Source organism: Labeo rohita, chromosome 5, assembly GCF_022985175.1.
Source record: "Labeo rohita strain BAU-BD-2019 chromosome 5, IGBB_LRoh.1.0, whole genome shotgun sequence".
NCBI lineage: Eukaryota > Metazoa > Chordata > Actinopteri > Cypriniformes > Cyprinidae > Labeo > Labeo rohita.
Window position 1 is genome coordinate 2,886,613 of NC_066873.1, and position 26,104 is coordinate 2,912,716.

The following is a 26,104-nucleotide window of genomic DNA, read 5'->3' on the forward strand; positions in this document are numbered from 1 at the left end:
TAAGTTGCTTCGGGTTTTGTCAAAATGGCATTTTCTCGTTAGAGACTTTTAACTTAAAGTATTTCTAGTAAAAAGTATCTCGTTTTAGAACGCCTGATTGTAATTTCCAAAGATATTCCAACAGCAAACTACAAAGATTTGTTTAAAAACGTAGAATGTAAAAGAACGAGCATTTTCGCTGTCTTCCATCGCCCATATTTTCTCTATTTCATCTAGAAGTGACACCTCTACGATATTGAAAGGTGGCAGACCGCACGATACTGTGAATATCCATGACACGTCCATGCAAAAAACACATACACTGACACGCTTATACTCTCACTCGGCTAACCATGTAAACAGTGAGACGGCACGCCACGTGTCCTAAGGCTAAGTAGTCATGGTACAAAATTTCTATGGGTTACGAACTACTAATCCAATAGATTACGATATCGGAGCACTTAGTAGAGCCCTGTGGACGACGTCAAAACAGATACCGTGACGCTGGAGGGGATGAATTGGAGACGAAAAGACAAGATGAGGAATGAGACAGGAGAGGAAATACAGAGAAAGGGGAAGAGATGCAGAAGAGGCGAGAGATCTTACCATGTAGGATAAATCCTAGAAAGCCCTAGACAACACGTATGCTAGGATTCCTACCACAAGTACAGTCATGACACAATACTTGACACAAATCTGACTAAAGATCAGATAGAAACCATGCAATCATCGTTTAAAGTCAACATGAAATCAAAACTGATGCTGTGTTTTCACACTGACAGTGATTTGCACCGACAAAGCGATTGAAAGTCTTTTGGTGAAAACGCTGTCTGTGCAACAAACATGAGCACAGTTTAGCTTTATGCAAATGCACAGCAACATTACGTTGCAATGTCTGTTAGAGTTGGATAATACAAGAATGCCCAGCATCTGACAGCACAGCAGTTTGGCAACTCCAGCAATTTAGGCATGAACGCACCTTAAGGGGCTGTTCACACAGAATGCGTTTTGCATCCCACTGCACTTCTTTTCCAATGCTTTTTCTATATACAGCATTCTAAACACACAGCACTCAGATTAAAAGTTATTCATGTCACCAGACTTTGCGCTTTTTTCCATTCCACTTCCATTCCATTCCAAAAAACAGAAACATGTTCTGTGTGAACTAGCCCTTGTAGTGCAAAAGTCACTGGTGAATGCAACATAAAAAAATGCTCGTCTTTGTATTCTTCCATCAAATTGTAATAAAAAGTTTGTAGGAAAGTTCCAAAAGGGGCTGTTCATACAGAATGCATTTCAGCATCCCACTGCATCAGCATCAAACATGCACTAGATGGACATTTTTGACCACTTTTGTACCATCTCTTGTTCAGCTTGTACAAAATGTGTCTCTAGACTTTGTGTTTTTTTAATTCCATTTGCAATGCCCTGTGTCTCGCATTTAAAATGCAAAAACACATTCTGTGTGAACTGACAATCATAGTGCAGGAGTCACTGGTCAACTTCACATTTAATAAATGTTTGTCTTTTACTGAATTGCTGAAAAGGCATGGACACAGTTATTTTTGCACCTGACCTTACTGAATATGTATTTGTAGGCGTTTCCCTTACAGATGCAAAATGTATACGTGAGTATTAAAATGAATCACGCAATGCATTTTACTAACATTTGTGATCGTTAAATTACTGGTTTGTGCCATTATTTAACACCCAAAAAAGCATGTCTTAAAGCAGGTGGTAATTTGCACTGCTCTTTGGTAGATTGTGCCGGTCATTACGGAAATGATCTGGCTGTCTCTGTGTTCTTTAACTTGCGCATTGTCAGTAAATCACACACAGAATTTTACCCTCCCATCAGTACTTTTATGGAATTACGCTCTAATGCTATTTGCTCTGTTTGGTAAAACTGGCCCGAAGTGTAATAAAAAGCTAATCTGAATGCAATTTCAATTTTTTTCACTACAAAGATGCACCAAATGGATCTTTTTGACCATCTTTTGGAGTGTCTCACTAATGACACCGCATTATAAAAACACGTCTCCAGGACTTTTTCTTCATTATACTGCCGTGTCTCACATTTTTAAGCGCAAAAATGCATTCTGTGTGAACAGGCCCTTATTGTGTAGGAGTCACTGGTGAACGTTACATTTAAATAAGAATAATCTTCATATTCTTCCATTCAAACGCAACACAAAGTTAGTATGAACGCACCGCAAGGAGCCGTTCACACAAAAGACAGTTTTGCATTCCGCTGTAGTATCTTCCATATAAACATGGCACCCAAAAATGCGTCTGTACACCATTTTTTGAACACAAACACATATTTTGTCTGAAGCGGCCCTTACAGTACAGGAGTCATGGTGAGCGTTGTCGTTATATTCTTCCATAAAAGTGTACTAATTCTGCCTCTGCTATACATTTGTTATTTGGTTATAAGTCACAAAGCACCAGCCAATAACGCTCTGTATTTCCTTCACTGACTATCCTGTTTCATTCTAAAATACATTGGTTTGTGAAGTGTGTTTCATGGTGACTTTAAACTAGCAGGTCAAGGAGCTGGACATTGCTTTAAATAATTTTCTCGAACATTTACCACAGGAACATGACGGCACAGCAGTCACAACTTTGAGAGCAAGAGATTTCATCATTGTCCTATAATATTGTAAAACGCTAACAGCTGGTTAAGACGGTAATCAACATGAATAAATATACAAACTGTACTTTACCGAGTACTTCGTTAGCTAAGAGTCATCCCTTTATGTGTGTCTGCCTGTCAAGAACCTGAGGAGAATAAATATTTGCATTTTCAGAGCATGTGAATGTTATCCAACACCCTTCACTGTCATAATAAGGTGCTGACGACAGCATGTAACCATTAGAAGAGTATTCCTGACATCTTCTATGACACTGTGAAGTCACGAGCTCTGCTCCAAATCCTAGTGAACTGCTTCACTCTCTGCTGTATACCTAACAAGGCAGGTTCCTAAGTCTCTTAATGCACCACTTCCCATGAGCAACCTGACTAATGCTTGCTGTTGATTACCTCAGAGTCTGATGTAACACACATAAATATTGCGTGAAATAGTCAATAAGATGGAGCTATTTCTCACAGTGCATTCTGGGATTGCTCTATCCTTGAGGGGTGTGATGCTTTTCCAAAAACCTCTTACCAGAATCTTCCAGAAAAATCTTACCAGAAAGCATCAAATCTGGGAGTCTGGAGCACATCCATAGCTATGTCTCCATCCACCTATTTTTATGCGCATTTTGGGATATTGCGTAAAAAACGCAGGATGGATATGATGCGCCAAGATGCGCATAAACTCTAAAAATATGCATAAAAACTTAGGGGGTAAGTTTTTTATCCAGTAAGAAAACGTGCAGAAACTACAATGGAAATGCATTTAACAAATACATTTTTTGATGAAGCACATTTAAATGTGACTTTGCGCGATGGGATGACATAACTGCATTAACCAGCAAATCGATCGCATGCACAGCATCTGAAATGATGTTTTGGTCATTCTGAAATGCCTGAACCAAAGTTTGTCATGAAAGTGCAGATGCAGAGAAATTCCCAGAACTGTCTTACTGTCCCAGACAGCAGGCATCCTCCTCCAAATGCAATATAACAACACCATAATTAACGCATTTCGCCTGCACTCTCTGAGCCACAAGTAGTTTATTACAAATGGAAAAAGACCCACAGTAATTTTTTCTGCTGCAGAAAATGTCCTTTTTCTTAGTGGCACCAGTTTATCAGGAAGTGACTTTTTTTCATCTCACTGGATGGAAACATAGCTTATGATGCCTAGATAGGCAGCTCAACTAGACTTTGGAACAGAGCACTGGAAAACTTAAAGAGGATCTGCTCCAATAAATCCTATAAAGAACCAGAAATGTTGATCTGTTGTGCGTTAAACCCTGGTTGATTCTGGAAAAAAAATCCATATTCATCAATTAATATTGTGCATGTATAAGATTGTTTCTTAGTGTTTCAGGTTTAGTCTTGTGCATTTAAAGAGGAACAGGAGAAGAAGAATATGAATAGAATGACTACACAGAACAGACACAAACAACTCAGTCTGCCCTCTTGTGTTTGCTGGAGGGCGCCACATACTAAACGCTTACTTCTGCCCTGCAACATATAAGACAACATCTCCAAACAACATCACAGGACAGTAAATGTACAACGACATCACAGACCCAGCAGAAACCTGCGATGCCAGCCTCGAGCTGATATCTTCCTCCAGAGAAGGTGCTGTGCTTAGCTAAGGTTCCTCTGGCTTGGTTGCATCTTTTCCTGAGTTATAGCTGTCATCCGTAGCGACGGGATCATCGGAGGAGCCACCGATCCCACCGGCCGGTCTGCTGGAACTGGAATGTGCAGCGGTGTCTTTGGAGTGCGGTTCGTTGGGGTTCGCCTTCGGCCCTTTGGCTCGTCTGGAGCTCCAGCTGCTGCTCTGCTGCTCTTCAGTCTCAGGGCTGGAGTCATAGGAGTCGCTCTTCTTCACCTCATCATCAGACGTGAAGTCGGAGCTGTCAGACGGACTCAGACCAGCTGCGGTGGACGCTGGCAGTTGAATCTTAGGTCATATTAAAGGACGAGAAACATATTAACTTCAATTAAAAAAAGGTGTTATTTTAGTATTGTTTATAGACTATTATAGTATTTATTCACATTTTGAATTAGCATGTCTTTTAATATTTTCAGTTTTCATTTGAACTCTTTCCCTGCTATTAATGGAATTTCAAATAGCCAAATAAGAAACAGAAACAAGCGATTATGTATGTAAGTAGGTGCATAATGTGATCAACAAGCATTAAACAGCATATAAATAAAAACTGCCTGACCATTACCAAATTAAATGTCTATCCAGGAAGTGGTTTAGAATGTGAAGTTTTGGGGGGTGCTGATGGAATCAATCTACTCCATCTATGCTTTGATCATCACTCTGAATCTGATCTGAACGTGGTCTTTTACAAAAATGTGATTTTCTTAGCTTTTTATTTTAAATGTTGTTTAAATGTCTTTTTTTCATGAAACATATCCATATTCAAGTTGATACTATTTTTTTTTATTGTTCTTTTGTTTAAAAGCAGTCTTTTGTCATGTTAAGATGGGAAGATATTCATACAACAACAGATAATCATATTTGAGTTCATTTTATTTTTTGTTTTAGCATTTTTTTTTTTTGCTGTTTTAGCATTTTTCTTTTGCAATTTTATTATTTTAATTTGAGCAATTTTATTACTTCAACTTAATCCTGTAAAGCACAACATAAAATAATAGTCAAAAACATCTACTTTTTAAAATGGAACAATTTATTCAAGACAATTTTTTTTTCAAAATTTAAAAATGATCATATTTGACACATTAGGTTTTTATTGCTCATATAGTATGAAATAGTGAGAATATGGAGCTCAGACTATTCAGAGGCCAAAACTGAGCAAAAATATGCAATTTTGTTGCTAATGGTAATATTTCGAAATGAGGTGAAATTGCGAGTACTTACATAAAACGATATCAGTGGTCACTCTGTACCTCCCAATAAAATCTTAGCTATATTTTCATTTAAATGCAAAACATATAATGCAATGCAACACAGTGATGACTGTAATATAAACAAATAAAATTTCCTCAAAAGCATGATATTTGATACTCACATTTGAACCTGATTTTTCTAAAAAAATATGTCTGGAAACATATATACTTACATTTTATGGGTTTCATCTTATTTTCAGTAAGTTAAAGTCTTTGAACTTAATTCTTTTTAAATCTAATATTTATTTATTTATTTTTAATTGTTTTTTTTGTATCTAATATTTATCATTTTATTTCAGCTTTATTTCAGTTTACGAAAATACATAATAGTTTCTAACTGATTCAGTGAGAAGAGTTTTATGTTGCTTATCTAGAACATGCTGGAATTAGAAGTTAAAGAGATTGTATACCTGGAATGGCTCGGTGACGCCCACAATGGAGCTCATATTGTTGCTATAATAACCCAGTATGAAGTCCCCAGTATCCTTTGGCAATTCTTCCTCTGTAAAATTCACCTGGAAAATTCAAATCAAAAACTCCTTATTAAAATTCACAAGCTTCAGTATGTGACTTAAATACACAAGTGAATGTCTTTTTTTGTGCAGCTAAATGGATGAATGATTGATTTGCCCTTACTTGGTGCTCCTGTCTCAGGAAATCAGACTCTTCCTGCTTGGCCCAAACGTAACTCACATAGTCTTTATGATGTTTAAAACCAACCTGTGAATATACATTTTTGTACATATAAACAACTTAAGTGACAATAAAGATATGTATTTCGCTACATTTACCATCTTACTGTTACATTTACATGCTCAGAACTGATGAAATGACTGAAATAACCTTATAAAGCCCAATCCAGTCCCATGAGCTTCGAGCGAAGCTGGGTGCCACTTTGAATTTGGCCACAGCATCTGATATTTCTCTCCATTCATCCTCTACAAAGATTGTTACCAAAGGCATGTCCACCTTATATGGGAACTGCAAGGACCATCACATGTTAAACACAGTGCATGAAAGTTGCTCTCGATAAGTGTACACATTCATGACAGGTGAAACAGCAACCTAGTACATTTATAACACTATACTATGTGTAGTTTGGCATTAAAGGAATAGTTCACACAAAAATTTAAATATGCTAAAAATGTACTCATCCTCTGGCCATCCAAGTTGTAGATGAGTTTTTTCCTTCATGGGAACAGATTTCATCACTTCCTCACGAATCGATCCTCTGCAGTGAATGGGTGCCGTCAGAATGAGAGTCCAAACAGCTGATAAAAACATCACAATAATCCACAAGTAATCCACACCACTCCAGTTCATCAAGCCAAAAGCAACAAATCCATTATTAACAAGTTTTAACTTCAAACTGCCATTTCTGTCCAAAATATGAGTCTATAATTCATAATAACGCTTCTTCCAGTAAAAAAAGTCCATCTTCTTTTCACATCAAAATCCACCCACATATTTGTCACAGAGGTGTTTTGGACTGTCTTCACTTGTAAACAGTGCTTGATCTGTGCAGATTTCTCTCCTGATTCAAACAAATTGATTTTCTCACTGGAGAAAGCGTTATTATGGATCCAGAACTAGTATTTTAGCTGGAAGCAACGGTTTAAAATGAAAACATCTTGATGATAGATTTGTATCTCACAAACATGCCGCTTTTGGCTTCACAAGGCATTAATTGATGGACTGGAGTGGTGTGGATTACTTGTGGACTATTGTGATGTTTTTATCAGCTGTTTGGACTCTCATTCTGACGGCACCCATTCACTGCAGAGCAAGTGCAAGTGATGAAATTATACATTTCTCAAAATTGTAATGAAGAAACTCATCTATGTCTTGGATGGCCAGAGGGTGAGGACATTTTCATCAAATGTATTAATCTCTTGATGTTTCAGATTACCCTCAAAAGAAATTAGTTATTAAACAGACCTGCAGAGTGAAAATAGAGGAGACGGGCTTGTGGTCACTGACGGTGTACTCCATGTGACTGCGGTAAAAATGCTGCGACACACGGGTTCCGCTGGTTAGACCCGACAGTGAGCTGCGCTTCGACATGCTGTTGCTGACCTGAGCCATCGGCCTCATCCGCCAAAGAATACGATCAGTCCACGCTGGCTTACGCTTCTTACCACTAAGAAAGATAAAGATTCACTTAAGTAACAACACCTAAAGACCAATTCTCACTAGTAACGAGTTGCTTATTAGCTTATTAGTACTCAGTGTTGGGGAAAGTTACTTTTAAAAGTAATGCTTTACAATTTTGCGTTACTCCCTTAAAAAGTAACTAATTACATTACTTAGTTACTTTTTATGGAAAGTAATGTGTTATGTTACTTTTGCGTTACTTTTTAAATCTGGGCAGGGCTTGCTTCTTTGTTTTTAATATAAAACAATTCTAACGTAAAAGCCCTTTTACACCAAAAGTGAAATGAATTCACCTCAGGCTGAAAGAAATATACATTCATGCAGGAGAAGATCACTCTTCAGCTATAAAAAAATGAAGCACAAATGTTAGTTTATCTAAGTAATTTTTGCTTATTAGTATGGTCGGATCATCGAAGGTCAGCAGCAAAGACACTGGTTAATAAAATGGGATTAAATACATAAAGGATATTTGTTTTATTTAACATATTGAATTATTGAAGGTTTGCGACATATTCTAAGTTTGCATTTCACTGTTTTTATTTATTTTGAGGAATACTGAATCTGTTTTTGTGAGTTAGATGAATAATGCATATTTACATTTAATCTAGAACTACAGTAACATCATGTTTACTCCCAATTTCCCAACAGAAAACTTTTCAATAAATGGGGAAAAAAAGGAACTGGCGTTACTTATTGGAAAAAGTACCTCAAATATTTTCTTAGAAATTCAAAAGTAATGTGTTACTTTACTAGTTACTTCAAAAAAAGTAATCTGATTACATAACTTGCGTTACTTATACATAACCCCTAACACTGTTAGTACCTATAAAGCACATATTACTGCCTTATTCTGCATGACCATAGTTCAGATCTCTTAATCCACCCCAAACCTAAACCTAACAACTACCTTACTATTAATAAGAAGCAAATTTAGAGTTTACTGAGGCAAAAGTCATAGTTAATAGTTAGTTAATTGTCCCTTTACAAGTCCTCAACTATTTTTAGTACATGATTTCAAATAAATAATTTACAGATCTAAATGCATTAAATATTTTCCATTTTACCTGGTATCGTACGTGTCTGTACCCACATCAAACTTATACGTAGGAGGGAATTTAAGCGGCCCCTCGTGGAAGCCTTCAAGCACCGTCTCACTGTCTTTAGCCATGTTCAGCTGCAACACAAAGAGGACAAATCTAAGTGTCACTATACTAGCACAGGGAAACATATCGATTAAACAAACATTTAAATTGCATTGTGCTTTGTCAATGTCATGACCTAAACATAAAGGTACCTAAATGCCTACCTAAATACAAAACAGTTGCTCTTACCTCAACGGCATTTCATGTTTTCATAATACTGACATAATGTTATCTGTAAAAACACAATCTTTGACATTCAGAGGGACTCACCTGGTCTTTTTCCCATAATGTGGACAGTTTGTTATTGTCAATGGCTGCTTTCACAACTTGCATATCAAGGTCCTCGATTCGGAAGTTCAGGTCTCCAAACCAGAAAACCACACTGCAAATATTTGTCCATGAGTCACATCATACAGATTTCAATATTAGTTTCAAGGTCATATGGCCAGTTTAAATAATTTACTTGGTCATATAATCATAAACTCCACTAACATGAGAAAACACAACAAAATGGTCTAATAAAAAACGTAAATAGATCTAACCATCAGTAGAGCATTAGCACATGTCGACCACTCATTCGAATATTAAATTTGTAAAAAAAATTATAAAAAATGTAGACAATGCAGTCAAACTCTATGGTGTTTGTAGTAAATTAAGCTGTCAATTGGTAGATGCTAGACAAGTGATGCATACACCATCATGGACAGACTGCAGAACAAGAAAAGCATAAACAGAATTAGACATGGATATCTCTGTCACTATAATATATATAAAAAAAAATGTTTTATTGTAGATGCATGTTCTTTTATTTTAATTTTGCATGAAGTGCAAGTTGAGTCACAACTGTTTTTCTAATATAAAATCTGTGACCAGAAGCAAAAGTAGTTGAGAAGCACAGAAACTAATACATCGGCACCATCTGTTGGTGGGATAAATAATTATGAATTATAATAAATGTGCAAAGAATTGTGGCTCACTTAGTTACACTTTGTACGGCCGTGATGGGAATGAAATATGGTTGCAGTAATATCATTACTGCGTGTTTATACTTTGATGATCGTATGGTGTGTGTGCCTTACTCGTGATCCAGGACGCCCGTAGCAGCTTGTCCTTCAAACTGCTGCTGCTGCAGGATGCTTTCGAAGTCCTCCATGCGCTGGTCTGAGTTCTCCATGTGTGCGGGCAGATGACAGTTCAAGAAACAGATCGAATGGCCAAACACGTTCATGCGAGCGCTAACGCCTCCTTTATTCCCCTGCAGAACCAGAGAGTAAGAGATCAGTTCATTTTTCTCATGAAGTCCTGATTACCTTAGAAATTCTAAACAGTTCTGAACTATAGTTTTTTTTCCCCTGAACCTATAGTTTTTTTTTAACCTCAGACCAGGGTTATTGTTCTAAAACACTACAAACAAACAAACAAATAAATAAATAAATCACTACATGAAAAAACAAAAAAAAACAAACACTTTATATAATGCATTTTAAAAGTAATTTTAATGCATTAATTATGCATTGTATTGCACCTTATAATGGATCGTATGATCATATGAATAATTGTAACTAATTATTTAACTGAATTAAAACTCAGAATATTCAGAATATTACCAAAAACTGCAATAGCATATAAATGACACTGAATAGCACTGGTCACAACCACACTTATAACTGGAAACACAAGGTATTCATTTACCCCTTTTTTTTAACAATGATTCGTGGAGAAGCATATGCAAAATGCTGTGGAACTGTATATGGTAAATAACGTTAAATATTTAAAGTGCAACTGTCTTTTTGGAAATGAAGGCATAATAAAATGAGTCAAACTATATAATAAAAATATGCACGGGTGTTGGAGCACGTGCAGAATTTTGTGATGTACATGCATTTATCTGCAGATCTTTCCAATAAGATCTGCAGGAAAAACTTGACTCAGACGAGCAGAACAGAAATGGTAACTAATTAATCAAAATATGGAACAGGTGTGCCGTAACCATGGCAATCAGTCATTAGAATCCAGACCTCTGATGAAACATGCGCTGCTGTGCTGAATTATGAGACAAACTGAGTAAATGTCAAAATGTCACAGCATATCGTCTGTGAAATATATTATCTTACCATAGATTTCAGTAGCTGAAATACACACTCTTTATAGAAACTGCCGTGTAGCAGCTAGAAAATAATCCACAAACACTTCTCCCAGTTGCATTTGTTTAAATTATTTAAAATATTAAATTATACAGAGGTTCTAAAAAGAATTTGGACACACTTACAATTTATGAATTTCAAACAATGCAGTGAAGTTCATCGTAAAAGAAGCGAAATGTTACACCATGTAGCATATGCAGACACAAGTTACTTGTGTGTCTGTAGAGCGTCTGTAATGACTTCAAACAAACTGGTGATTTGTTGTGGATGTATGAAGACAGTAATGATCAGTCCATTATGTTTCACAACCATAAGTGTTTTGCTTGATGAATGTGTTTGTGAAATTTATATTCTCCCCTTTGATTTGAAATGTAGTTATTGAATGCAATGCATTCCAACATTTTTATATAGGACTGCATGCAAGTGTCTGAATTAATTTACTGGAAAGTTTAATTTAGCCTAACTATAAAATTCAATTATAACTTAACTACTTTAAATTGTGCTCTCTTATTAAAATGCAATACCCCTTCACTCAAAGGCTTTACTTATAATACATTATATATAGGTATTCATAACACATATTTTCATTAGTAATTGTAACCAAAGTTGAAATGCATCATGATATTTGCAGATTGCTTGTTTGACATTTGAAATGTGTTGTTTTCTAAATGTTTTAATGCATTATACTTTCTAAAAGAGCAACAATAAATAATTACAATGTATTATAACTGGGATTACAATTATTCATGAGATCATATAATGCATTCAATCAAAACCTCACTGCATCAAAAACACTTTTGTAATACATTTTATATTTAAAGGCTTCAGGGGAAGTGTTTCTTAATATTCTTTAAAAATCTTAAAAGAGATTATTTCATCAGCTTTAAATATCCTGCATTGTTCATCAAATTTGTCAGATTTTAGAGACTGCCTATAAAAGTTTATGCTCCATAAATTCAGATGAATGTGACTTGGAGTTTACTTTATAACTTATTAATACCCAGGGGGAAAACAGTCTGGCTTCAGTAGGTCAATCACTAACTTTGTTATAAAATTTGTCACTTTAATTCTTGCTGTGAGAGGTGAGTTTATCATTATGACGGCATCATTTTCTATTCATTAGCTGTTCAGCACATGATTAATATTTCAGTAACACACTGCTTGAGATATGTGACAGAACCTCGTTAACAGGTTCCTGTAACCTTTCATATATCTGCACATGAGGATCCAATGCCCAGCATACGCTGGTAGGCGTATCAGCAGAGAAATATTGTGATACAGAAAGGTGGCATTCTACCAAATAACTGCGTATTTACATCAGAAAGGGAAAGTATGAGACTGTGGCCATGAAAAGGTCCGAGCGCCGATAACGTACCCAGATCCCGCCGAGGCCGGTGCGAGTGGTCTGCGTTTGAATGCCTCTCAGGAACGGCAGGTGAAAGTACTTGGCGAAGACCAGCAACAGCATTCCCTGCATCCTCTGAGATGTGACCTACAGACAGACAGAAACACACACAGACATATCAGTAGCAGATAAGCAGAATGAAAGTGAATTAGAAGAAATGGACACACTTCCTGCATCCAGTTAATTTACTGTCTTAAAATGGAGCCCGGTTTATAAAAACACACAACCTGAGGACCTATCGCTTGCTCTCTTTTAGAGAGAGAAATAAAACTAAAACTCAAATAACAAAAACTTTAATAAACTCAAATTTATTACAACTGACATAAAAAAGGCTCATTCATATGATTAATAATCAGAAGGTTTTCTACAACCAGGTTACTAGAGTCAACTAAAATTAAAACTACAAAAATAGTAATTTAATACAAATTAATTGTGAACTGAAATAAAATAAAATAAAGTAAAATAAATTAGAAAAAAACTTTTTTGTGTTTACCTTAACTTGAAGTGCTAAAATAACTCAAACTAAACAAGCTAAAACTAATAAATACAAATTTATAAAAACTATACATATACAAACAACTATACAGTTGAGGTCAAAAGTTTACGCCCCCTTTCAGAATCCGCAAAATTTGTTAGTTTACTAAAATAAGAGGGATCATACAAAATGCATGTTATTGTTTATTTAGTACTGACTTGAATAAGATATTTTATATAAAAGATATTTACATATAGTCCACAAAAGAAACAATAGTTGAATTTATAAAAATGACCCCGTTCAAAAGTTTACATACACTTGATTCTTAATACTGTATTGTTCCTGAATGATCCACAGCTGTGTTTTTTGTTTAGTGATAGTTATTCATGAGTCCCTTGTTTGTCCTGAACAGTTAAACTGCCTGCTGTTCTTCAGAAAAATACTTCAGACCACACAAATTCTTTGTTTTTGTATTTGAACCTTTTCTAACAATGACTGTATGATTTTAAGATCCATCTTTCACACTGAGGACAACTGAGGGACTCATATGCAACTATTACAGAAGGTTTAAACACTCACTGATGCTTCAGAAGGAAAAACAATGCATTAAGAGCCGGGGTGAAAACTTTTGAACATCAGATAAGATGTGTACATTTTTATTATTTTGCCTAAATATCATTTTTTTTTTTTTTTTTTAATTTAGTACTGCCCTTCAGAGGCTCCAGAAGATACATACATGTTTCCCAGAAGACATAATAAGTGAAATTTACACTGATATTCAAATTCAAGTTTTCACCCCCCGGTTCTTAATACATATTTTTTCCTTCTGGAGCATCAGAGAGTGTTTGAACCTTCTGTAATAGTTGCATATGAGTCCTTCAGTCATCTCAAAATCATACAATCCTTGTTGGAAAGGGTTCAAATACACAAAAATGCTGGAAAACCAAAGAATTTGTGGGAGCTGAAGGATTTTTCTGAAGAACAGCGGGCAAAACAAGGGACTCATGAACAACTATCACTAAACAAAAAAAGCTGTGGATCATTCAGGTAACAACACAGTATTAAGAATCAAGTGTATGTAAACTTTTGAATGGGGTCATTTTTATAAATTCAGCTATTATTTTCTATTGTGGACTATACGTAAATATATTTTAGGTGAAATATTTTATTCAGGTCAGTACTAAAAAAACATGCATTTTGTATGATCCCTTTTATTTTGGTAAAATGATTAACATTTTGCATATTCTGAAAGGGGGATGTAAACTTTTGACCTCAACTGTATGTATGACATAAGAAAAAAATGGCGAACATTAACAAAAACTGTAATAGTATATTAATGATACTAAAATAATACTGTCTATAATGCAATGAGTTCTACTGGTCCTTCCATTTTGTGATTAAGCAGAAGTCTATAAATACTCGTATATAAACACTATATATTGCATGCAACAATGTGTAGTATGTCACATTGTTTTTATATGGGATTATTTTTCCACAACAAAATAAAGCCAGATAAAATGAGGGAGGAGTCTAGAAACATGAGCTGCATGACAGAGACAAACACCAGCAAAGAGATTTTCATCCTCAGCCACTCACTATTACATAATGTGACCCCTGAGGCTCTAATGACAACTTTATGGATGTGTCTCTATGTGTGTCTCTGTGTGTGTGTGTGTGTGTGTGTGTGTGTCTGTGTGTGTGTCTACAGGGAACATTACTGACCAGTACATATCCAAAGGGGCTGAGAGCGTCCATGCAGACTTCGCTCCACTGGTCAGTGAAAAGAACATCTTTGAGTCGTTTGTTGATCATAGAGTTCACTTCCTGTAAGCTGAGAGAGGGGAAAAGAAATACAGGCAGGAGATGAAGTTAAATTTAAAGGACAGAAACATATCAGACAGGAGAGGTAGAACAGACCTCAAGGCAGGCGGTGGATTGTACTGTATCTCTAGTGTGCTTATGTAGGTCATGTCCTAGATTATGACCTTCACATTATAACATACTAACTTCATCTATTCTGATGAACACGTGTTTTAAACTAAATTATGTGTAAATGTGACCCTGGACCACAAAACCAGTCTTAAGTAGCACGGGTATATTTGTAGCAATAGCCAAAAAAACATAGTATGGGTCAAAATTATACATTTTTCTTTTATGCCAAAAACCATTAGGATATTAACCCTTTAACTGCCACTGCCATTTTTGAACACAGACATCAAAATGCACTATCCAGACTTAAATTTTTATAATTCATGAATGAATAATAATATGATTTTAATGTACATTTTCCGTGGTAATGCAATGTCTGATTTTAAAATGCCTTTCAAAGGATTAATTTTGAAATTTTAAGTTTTGGACTGATATATAATTTCTTATGATTTCTAAAACATGATAGGGAAAAAGGCGAAAAAAAAAGTATTTTGTGACAAAGGTCAGAACTCTTGTTATGATGTAGATTTTTTAAGTTGCTCTCTTAACATATATTAATCTATTACTTTTCCTACATAATTTGTAACACTAAAATATCGTAAAATATCTATTTAGGTGTTAGACCTTTCCAACCATGTATAGTTTGTCATGATTACATTAGGATTTATTTGTAATATGGTGAAGTAAACGTCCCACAGAAGGGACGGTGACAGTTAAAGTGTTAAGTAAGGATCAAGTTTTATAAATTTCCTACCATAAATATATAAAAACTTAAATTTTGAATAGTAATACGCATTGCTAAGAGCTTCATTTGGACGACTTTAAAGGCGATTTTCTCAATATTTAAATTTTATTTGCACCCTCAGATTCCAGATTTTCAAATAGTTGTATCTTGGCCAAACACTGTCCTATTCTAACAAACCATACTTTATTGGAAAACTTATTTACTCCAAAATTGATCCTTGTGACTGGTTTTACAAATGGACATTTTACAATATTATTAGAGTTAAAAAGTGGGCTGTTTTCAATGTGAATATATTTCAAAATATTACTATTTTTTATATTTAACCAAAACTATCTGTAACAGGATTAAATGACTGTCGCACATGGCATACAGAAAACAATACCTTTTGACTACTAATATGAATATTGGTGAAGCATAATGCTGAAAATATAATTTCTGGAAAAATCAACAGTAACCTTTGCAAATTACTTAATCCAGAATTCTCACCTTTTTCTGAGAAATCTTCAGCAGTACATTTGCATTTTCAAGTGCATTAGAAATGCATCTGTGATCACTTTTCATGCTGAGCACTTTCATTTAGAAAAGTATTGGCCCTTAATGGAAATCTCACCCTATAATATACATGTCTGTGTTCCCATCACCGACATTCAGCCCCAGCAGTGAAGTGATGTCTTCAGGAGGCATGGCTGAGCCCACGTTCCACGTGATAATGTGCACCCTGTTGGCAGAACGAGACATTAGAGAACAGCGGCTGAGTTTGCTCAAGAACAGCAATCATCTGTGTTACTCTGCTGCTGGTTGTTAATGGGCACAGTATCCCACAGCATTAGTATGCAACTGTATTATAAGGCAAATGCGAGCGTTTTCTCCTGTTATTCGCTGTTGGATATCTTTAGTTGGGGCACTGAAAGAATGAAGCCATGACTGTTGACACTGGCAGATTGTGGGTTTGGCCTATAATTCATTTTTTCAATTAACAAACAGCATGCGAAGACTGAGTGCAAACAAGTATCCTTGCGGCATATTAGTAAATAAACAAGCTAAAGAAATGAAAAGGGAGTGAGAACATTATCAAGACAATTACACACAACACTGCACGCTCGCAAAGAGCAACCTAGTTTTGCCGTGTCACATCACATCACTCCACTGCAGTTAAACATGTTAGTAAATCATCTCACTGAACTTAGTAAATCATCTCACAATGCTAGGAATATATAAATATTCAGCATATTCAACCAGCAAGCCTCACATTTATATAATTTCAAAAAAATAGTTCACCCAGAAATAAGAATGTACTCAGCCTCAGGCCATCAGTGATGTAGATGAGTTTGTTTCTTCATCAGATTTGGAGAAATATAGCATTACATCACTTGCTCACAAATGTGAAATCCTCTGCAGTGAATGGGTGCCGTCAGAATGAGAGTCCAAACAGCTGATAAAAACATCACAATAATCCACAAGTAATTCACACCACTCCAGTCCATCAATTAATGCCCTGAGAAGCGAAAGGTTGCATGTTTGTAAGAAACAAATCCATCATTACGACCTAAAATGTAAACCTAAAACCACTGTTTTAGGCTAAAATCCGAGTCCTCTATCCATAATATTGCAAAAATCATCTTGTCTGAATCAGAGAGAAATCTACACAGATTACAAACACAGTTTACAAGCCAAAACAGTTCAAACAGCTCTAAAAATATGTCTTTTGATGTGTTATGATTCTGATGTGAGAGGACAAGAGATGTTTTTTTCTTTTTTCTTTTTTTACTTAAGGAAGCATTATTACGGATTATGGACTTGCATTTTGGACTGGACTGGATTACTTGTGAATTATTGTGATGCTTTTAATCAGCTGTTTGGGCCTCATTCTGACGGCACCCATTTACTGCAGAGGATCCATTGGTGAGCAAGTGATGTAATGTTACATTTCTCTAAATCTGATGAAGAAACAAACTCATCCACATCATTGATGACTGGAGGGAGAGTACATTTTCTGCAAATTCTCATTTTTAGATGAATTATTCCTTTAATCTGTTTATATTCTTGAATATCTCAAAAGGTTAATAACTATGTGAGATTGTATATGAAGAGTTCAGATGCAAAAGCCTCTAAGTCCATGTGACGTTTTTCTTTAAAACAAGCAGGTTTCTACCTAAGTACTGGTACTTCTGATTGGGCTGAGGGTGGGATTTAGCGAGTTTGAAGTAAAAGTATTTGATGGAGGTATACTATGTGTCGAAAGCATATGTGCTTCAAATGTAATCTTGCCTGGATCTCTGACCTCAAAAAGCTAAAATAAAATTATGTGTACCATTACTGAATGAGTGACAGCAGATTATTATATTAAGAAATGGACTACTTGCATTAAGCTGCATGACAAATTTTCATTTTGCAGTTGAGTTGTGAGAAGTGAGTGTGAGTGTCTGTGAGAAGATTTAAAGATCCACATCTTATTTAGAGACATGAGACGAGATATTGTGAACACTGCTGCGGTACAGAATTGTCAAACTCAATAAAACATGAAGCTTTAATCCAGCCCAAGCTGATCTGAGAAAGCAGGGGCTGGTAAACATACAAGATAGTTTATATTACAAACAAGATTTTTTCAGCACAGATCAGTCTGCAGCACAAATTCCAGGAGGCCAAAAGGAGACTGGTAAAGGTTGTCAGCACTCTAAACTACCACTCTGTGTGTCTGAGACCTGATGAACTCATTCATCCAACAGTAATTTCCAACAAACATACCCTTTGTTTATTTGCATGAAATTAATCGTTATTTTGTGTAATGTTCAATGTTAAATATGTTAAACGTAGGTACAGCATTCATTCAACCATTTCTGTGTTTTTTTCTATGACTTTAAAAGAGAAGCAACACACGCATACACAAACAATCCTGTTATAAGACGATGGAGAAAAGCTCTTCTCTTTGCACCGTCTTAAATGGATTCAAAATTTGATTAAGCACACTGGACTGCTGCAGGTTAGTGGTAAAAAAAAAAAAAACAATGTTAAAATGTCTGGGATCAGTTAGTTTTTTTTTATACATTTAGAAAATTAATCTTTTTTTTTCAGCATGGATACACTGAATTGATCAAGTGAGTAAAGACATTTATAATGTTACAAAGGATTTCTATTTTAAATAAATGCTGTTCTTTTGATCTTTATATTCAAAGGATCCTGAAAAAAATATATCCACAAAAATATTAAACTGTTTTCAATAATAATAATAATAATCAGAAAAGTTTCTTGAGCAGCAAATCAGCATATTAGAATGATTTCTGAAGGATCGTGTGACACTGAAGACTGGAGTAATGATGCTGAAAATTCAGCTTTGATCACAGCAATTACATTTTAAAATACATTCAAATAGGACACTGTATTTTTGATCAAATAAATGCAGCCATGGTGAGCAAAATATTTTAAAAACATTTTATAATCATACAGATCCCAAACTTTTGAGTGGTAGTGTATATTTTATTCATTCATGATCCACATTCAGAAAGGAAAATATATATATTTAAGCAAATTCAAGTTCAAGATAATTCACATTAATGTTAAAAACATCATTTATTGTTTTAAAAAGTAAAAGTGGAAATAATCTGTGTTCTTATGAGTAACTGAATGTCCTGTTTGTAGGTGCTCTGAATGCCAAAATGCCTGAGCTGTAATAATGTGGAATATGGTAGTAGATGTGCAAGTATCTACAGTTCAGCCAGCAGAAATGAACAAACCTGCACTTAGCAACCTTGGCAAGTACTAAAGTAAAATATTTCTGAACTGGCTAATCAAGGTCTTTAAGTTCACTTGTTCACCCAACAGCAGAACAGAGTACAACAGTCGGCTTCCAGAGGGAAAAATTTCATCCACAAGACAGACCAACCATGAGGTTTAAGGTTGTCAAGTAATAATATACGCTTATGTAAAAGCCATTAGTGTAGTTCTGAAGTAGATTTTTAAAAATTTTCCAATGAAGAACTACACTATCCATAATCCAAAAGAGAGCTCCACCAATCACAGCAGTTGATTTTGTTTCACAGAATCCCAAATATTTTCAAAATATATTGGTTTTATACATAGTGCTGTACAATCAAACAATAATGTCAGGACTATAAACCTGTTTCATCTTGTGTTGCCATGGTTTCGTTTCCTGTTTTGCCTTATTTGGTCACGTTCCTGTACTTATTTAGTTAATTGATGAATCCATGTGTTTAGTAATTACCCTGTGTATTTAGTTTCCGGTTGTTCATTTTTGTTTTGTCGGGTCTACTCGTGATGTATGTGTGCCAACTCAAGCCTAAATTGTGGATTGTGGTTTTCCTTATTAAAAGACATTTGACATCTATATTCGTGCTCCTGGGTGTTGTTTCTGACAGCACATTGTGACAGATAACAATAGTGATCTCAATATAATTTACCTCAACATGTTTGACAAATGTTCTGGATAATTTTTGTGCACTATCCAAATTAGTGATGTGCCAAAACTTCAGCAACCAACATTTTGAGTTATCCAATCATAGCTTTGTGCTTTGTTACTTTTAATATGAAACAATTCTCTTTAATGTGATGCTCTTTAATGTGACTGATCGCTGTAGCTCAAGCGGCAGGTGAACCGATCATCTTTTCTTCTTATCCCACGAAATAAACATGACTGAACATCAGAAGGTATGTTGAAAGAAACAGTCCACCTTACTGAAATGTACTACGTCTCATGGTTCGGCAAGCATTTATCATGTTCTGACATTAATAGTAGTTTGAAACCATAATCCACCACCATCAAAAAAAAAAAAAATTACAGTTAAAGATCTGACATTTATTGTCATAATTCTAGATATTGATTGTTGCGATCATTTTTTGGCCATAACACCCAGCCCTACTTTATGGAAGCCTGTAACTGTGACTTTTTATCTCACAATTCTGACTTTTTTATCAGAATTGCAGAATATAAACTCACAACTGTGCATCATAAAGTCAGAATTGCAAAATATAAACTTGCAATTTTAAGTCATTGCAATTCAGAATTTTTTCTTGTAATTGAGAGTTTATATCTCACAATTCTGACCTATTTTCTCAGAATTGCAAGATGTAAACTCGCAATTGCGAGTTATACAGTCCAATTCTGAAGAAAAAGGACTTTTTTCTAACAATTATAAGTTTATATCTCACAATTCTGACTCGTAATTGTGAGTTTATATCTCGCAGTTCTTCAGTGACAGAAGCAAGCTTCCATACTATTTATAGTCAGTAACTAAAATATAAGTAATAAAGGTTTAACATTGTAAATGTTAGATGAAAAAGTGAAAATGAAAAAGTGTCTTTTAAGCACTTATGCAGCATTTTTTAAAGTAATATTTTCAGTCTTGTTAAGAAACTGCAGGTTGAGACTGAAACCACAATATAACACAAAGTTGAAACCGTACCTGAAATCCTCCACCACCTGCGGCTGAGTGTCGGCAGTCCCAGCAACAGATAGGGCCCTCTGCGGGTGAAGAGCGGGATCTGTAGGTGGTGGTCTGTATGACGGGGCCTGAGGAAGCGAGGCGGCCCTCATTGCAATGTGGCTCCGAGACACTGCAGTATGTCCTGAAAATTTCTGTTCAGTCAAACGTGGAGCTCCATGGTCAACAGTGAGTTGAGATTGAGGTTCTGAGGGGTGTTTGGAGCTGTCGGGCTCGGACGGTTCAGCATGGCTGCTTAGCTGCTGCAGTTTAGGAGATTCTGGAGGCTTGGGCTCCGATACGTCGATAGATCCTTCCACTCGCGGGCTCCTCTGAGGCCGGCGGGGCCTGGCTGGAGCCGTCGGTGGTGTAGAAGGGGCAGGAGAAAATGTGGAGGAAGAAGACGTTTCTGCTGGTCCTTTTGGTTGCGCAGATGATGCCAGATCATTAGTCTTGCACTGGCTTTGAATTTGCTGCTCTGGTTCCATCCTTATCTAGCAAAAAAAAAAAAAAAAATAGTGGCTCAATCAGCATGTGTATTTTAACCACGTTTAACTAGATTTTCAATTTTTTCCTTGGTAAAACTGCTGATAAAATCATATACTCTTATATACATATGTATATACTATTCCCATTTATTTCCAAATAAAAAATGTGTCTGAATGGTTTGAATGAAATTATGTAAACAGCAACACCTTGTTAAAAAGATGCACACTTCAGCATACTTTTTAAAAGAGTACAGAAATAATATGCTGTATAAACTGAATGTCATGTTTCAGACACTTAATTGAATACTAATCAGAATGAAATGAAAATGCACTGTATTACAGTTGAAATTTTTATTAAATGCCATTTTAGAGTGCTTTTTAAAGTAAGACTTAAGTACATCTGAATAAAAGTACACATGTAATTTTACAATTTTATTTCTTTGAAATATGTACATTATATTCTGCGTGCACATTCACAACCGAATTAAAGAAACACTGGGTAAATAAGTTGAGACCACTCATTTGCATATACCAACATGGTTGACAGCTGTTGATGATTAATCACTCTTTTAGATCAACCAATTTTGCTAATAACTATAAATACTAGAAATAATTTTATTTTTATTTAATATTCACTTTTTATTTTCAAATATAACAATATTATCACACTTTATTATTTTATTTATTTATTTATTTTAATCCAAAACAAATAAAGTGCATTAATAATAATAGTTCTATTATTAATTATTTTATTTTTCATAGTTATATTTAATGGGTCAGTGTAAGCACTAATTCAAATCTCTAAGAACCAGACAGAAACACATATGTGTATCCCTGACATTAATGTCATTTCGGTTTAAAAGTATATGACATGCGCTTAAACATATTTGTAATTACAGACATTTGTAATCATGAAGTTGAAATTTAGCACATTTAAAATAAATTAACTTCAAATGTAATAGCAAATCAAGTACAGGCACTTTACATGTGTAATAGTATGTTTTAATGCATCAAAAGGAGTGTAGTTATTTAAAGGAACACTCATTTTCCAACTCCCCAAGAGTTAAACAGTTCAGTTTAACAGTTTTACATAGCTTAGCATAGATCATTGAGTCTGGTTAGACCGATAGCATCTTACTCAAAAATGACCATATATAATGACAATATGTTTTGTGTACTAAGACTGACGGAAAATGAAAAGTTGCGATTCTCTAGGTTGATATGGCTAGGAACTATACTCTCATTCGGGCGTAATAATCAAGGAACTTTGTTGCCGTACCATGGGTGCAGCAGGCGCAATGATATTATGCAGCGCCTGAAAGTGACCGGCACTAAGTTTGTGTAGATGCAGAGTTGCAGTCAGCAGAGTTGACGGCTGTGTAATATCATTGCGCCTGCTGCACCCATGGTAAAGTTCCTTGATTATTACGCCAGAATGAGAGTATAGTTCCTAGCCATATCGACCTAAAAAAAATCACACCTTTTCATTTTTTGTCCATCTTTGTACATGATGTAACTACAGAAGAGTCAAGTTTTAAAATATCGTCATTATATATGGTAATTTTTGGGCGAGATGCTAACGGTCTAATCGGATTCAACGATCTATGCTAAGCTATGCTAAAAGTGCCAGACCCGGAGATCGGCTGAATGATTCGAAAACGGTAAAACTGTTTAACTCTAGGGGAGTTGGAAAATGAGCCTATTTTCAAAAAAAAGTGGAGTGTTCCTTTAAAGCACAACAAAACAAAGTGCACTTTTTAAAAGTGAACTTGTGTATCTCTTTAAATGGCCTTTTATTTAATATTATATTGTCTGCATTTGTTTTTATATTTGAAGTGCTTATTCAATACAATTAAAGGCACTTCTTTTTCACAGGAAACTGGCTGGGCAAACAAAGAAGTAATCCTTTTATAACCCTTTTAAATTTAGGTTTTTCAGTTAAATCAGGAACTCACCAAAACCACACAAGCAGTGCTGAGTTGCAATGATTACTGCGTTTTGTAATCAACAATTTTGGCTTTGAAAATGTCTTTAACAGATATACTGTACACACTGTTTTTTAATTCTTATAGTAAAATGTTCAGTATATGATGACACTAAAAACATACAGACAAAACACTCAGTTAATAATTGATTGGTTGGATGATAGCTGAACAGTTAAACATACTACAGAAGCTCTTCCAAGGTGATGGCTTTCATCTCTAGCTTGAGGGGAGTCTATTCTAGTTTGAAATGAGTCTCTCTGAAATGACAGCTGACAGGCTGGACAAAAAACTAGACTAGACAACAGACACAGCTGTGAAAGTTCCCTACCCACAGGAAACAATGCTTATAGTCCAGTCATTCATTTCAAAACACTCCTGGATATGCTGCAAATGCCAAAAATGCCTAAATGCTATACTGTTCACTTCCTAGACTCTAGTTATGTTATTAGGGAAAGTGACTGCTGTATTAAAAGTGAAACACACTGTATGATTATCAGCATGATCCAAACTTGAAAAACCTGTAAAAAACAGTCATGTTAAAATGTGAGTATCAAATATGATCATCTGGCTTTTGAGGAAAGTTTATTTGTTCATCTCTCAATCAGCATTATATTGTATTGCATTATATGTTTTGATCATGAAACTAAAAGTATTTAAATATCATCTTTCTAAGACACATTATTAGGATATTTAAATACTGATATTTAAATGCATTTTATGTAAGCACTCTTCTATAAATGTATTTACATTACAAGCTATCAGATTTTCATCCTGCTACTTGGTCATATCTATATTAGCAACTGCACCAAACTGCATATTTTGCTTAGTTTGAGACTTTGAATAAAACTGAGGTGTTTTATGAGCCATACAATCCTTATGGATCAATTTTTTTTTCTTTTATTTTTTCTAAATTAAAAAGAAAAGAGAGATTTTTATTTAATCTGTCAGGCTTTACAGGGTTAATATCACTAACACCCTCCACTAGCTCTCTCAACAATACAAACACCATTATCCAAGACCATTAGTCTGAATCTATAAGCATACTGAGGCTGTGTGATGATGTACTTTTTGTACAATTACTGGACAAATGGAAAACTAACACACTTACGCCCAAATAAATGCAAAAATAATTGAGACAAATAGTGCACATCCAGATTTCAAATATTTAGACACAGTCATGTGTCTAATGTGTTTCGACTTTCCTCCTCACTGTGCTGAGCTTTGCTCAGCCTGCCTGACCGGCTTTCCCTGTATTGACAAGATTGTTACAGTCAAGCACACGTCTGCAGGTATTTGCTTATCAGTGTGGAATAACGCAAAGCATGTGACCAGCAGGAAATGAAAAGAGACAAAAATATAGACTCCACCTAGCAATGACCCTGAATGCAATGAGTCACTGTGTATGTATTTGAATATGCATATATACACAAACACCCACATGAATGATGCATGCAAAATTCCAGCAGTGTGTATGCATTTGAATGTGTGTTTGTAAATAGCTAGATGGATGATAGACAGCTGGATAGCTAGATAGCTAGATAGATAGATAGATAGATAAGTATAATTAAAATCATTGCACATTACTTAACTACATGTAGTGCATTGTTGTTTTAGCTGTGGTAATATATATTTGCAATGTAAATACTCTCATACTTTCGAATCATGGTTACAGACGTTAAGTTGGAGACGCAGAAAATGCTGAAGGTCACCTTATAATAATGTGCATTATGACCTACTTCTATGTCTGTGTGTTTCAACAGAGGACGGACGAAGAAGCTTGTGAATCATTGGATATTTGATAGTGCTAATTACATTGCACAAAGCTGTTTGCTATGGCCTTTCAACCTCTGAATAAAGCCACAGATACACAAAAGCCCATGCATTTCTTTTTCAAACACATATAGATACCACACATTTATACTTTTATAAAAAAAAAAAAAAAAAAAAAAAAAAAAACATATTGTAAAAATTATAAACACAAAATAAAAGCATGTAAACAATCGAGTGTCAGTTAAACACCACTGAAGCAATGAGAAACATACACAGCACTTGGGTCCATTCTAAATGCATATAAACACAGCTGTAATAATAATAACAACAACACTACAAACATTACATTATTGAATTATGTACGATTTATCAAACATATCATATTTGTGCAAGCACTCTGCATGTTTGCTCTTGTGCTTTATTACATACCACAGTTTTAAGTAATGAGTGTGTGCATCAGTCTGTTTCTTACCCAATTTCCTCGATCAAGACAGACTAAAGAAAATTGGTGGTATGTTGACAGGAAATCTGATGTGCACCGCTGGAAACCAGACTTACAGATACAAATATTCGTGTTCAGTCAGCTTCGCAGACATCAAAAAAGCTCATTATTACGCGACAATACTGTCCGAGCTGATAAATGTGAAAGCGCGTTCACCCAATAGGCAGATCCAATGTGTCACATCAGCGCCCGTTCTTCCTGTTACATTAACGGCGAAGGACCTTGAGGTTTAGCGAAAGGAGAAAATGGGTCGCCGAAGGCAAGTGCCTTTCATCTGGGGATGTTCTTCGACGTGAATTGGTTTCGCCGAGCAAACCGCAGCGCATGCTGTCAATGACAGACGCGAACGGTCACTGCTGTCCTTCAGATCTGCTGCTCGCGCTTCGTCCGCTTATTGCAGCAGAGC

General features: G+C 35.4%; 1 protein-coding gene across 1 annotated transcript; it reads right to left on the reverse strand.

Annotated features, from left to right (window-relative positions):
• Positions 1 to 1,376: 1,376 nt before the first annotated feature.
• On the reverse strand, positions 1,377 to 26,104 carry inpp5jb (inositol polyphosphate-5-phosphatase Jb). Its single transcript, XM_051109678.1, has 13 exons — positions 25,669 to 26,104; positions 20,936 to 21,447; positions 16,129 to 16,236; positions 14,567 to 14,675; positions 12,340 to 12,456; positions 9,900 to 10,075; positions 9,091 to 9,202; positions 8,743 to 8,852; positions 7,463 to 7,664; positions 6,368 to 6,505; positions 6,161 to 6,244; positions 5,935 to 6,039; positions 1,377 to 4,565 (listed from the first exon to the last, which is right to left on the reverse strand). Exons 2-13 carry the CDS (start codon positions 21,439 to 21,441, stop codon positions 4,251 to 4,253), a joined length of 2,082 nt encoding a protein of 693 aa, XP_050965635.1. The 5' UTR covers positions 21,442 to 21,447; positions 25,669 to 26,104; the 3' UTR covers positions 1,377 to 4,250.

Excerpts from the sequence above, each read along its gene's own strand:
- inpp5jb (XM_051109678.1), bottom strand. The coding sequence starts at position 21,441 with ATGGAACCAGAGCAGCAAATTCAAAGCCAGTGCAAGACTAATGATCTG. Across the intron at positions 12,457-14,566 it reads GCCCCTTTGGATATGTACTG|GTCACATCTCAGAGGATGCA; the intron begins GTCAGTAATGTT and ends GTCTGTCTGTAG. Across the intron at positions 9,203-9,899 it reads ACGGGCGTCCTGGATCACGA|TGTGGTTTTCTGGTTTGGAG; the intron begins GTAAGGCACACA and ends AAATATTTGCAG.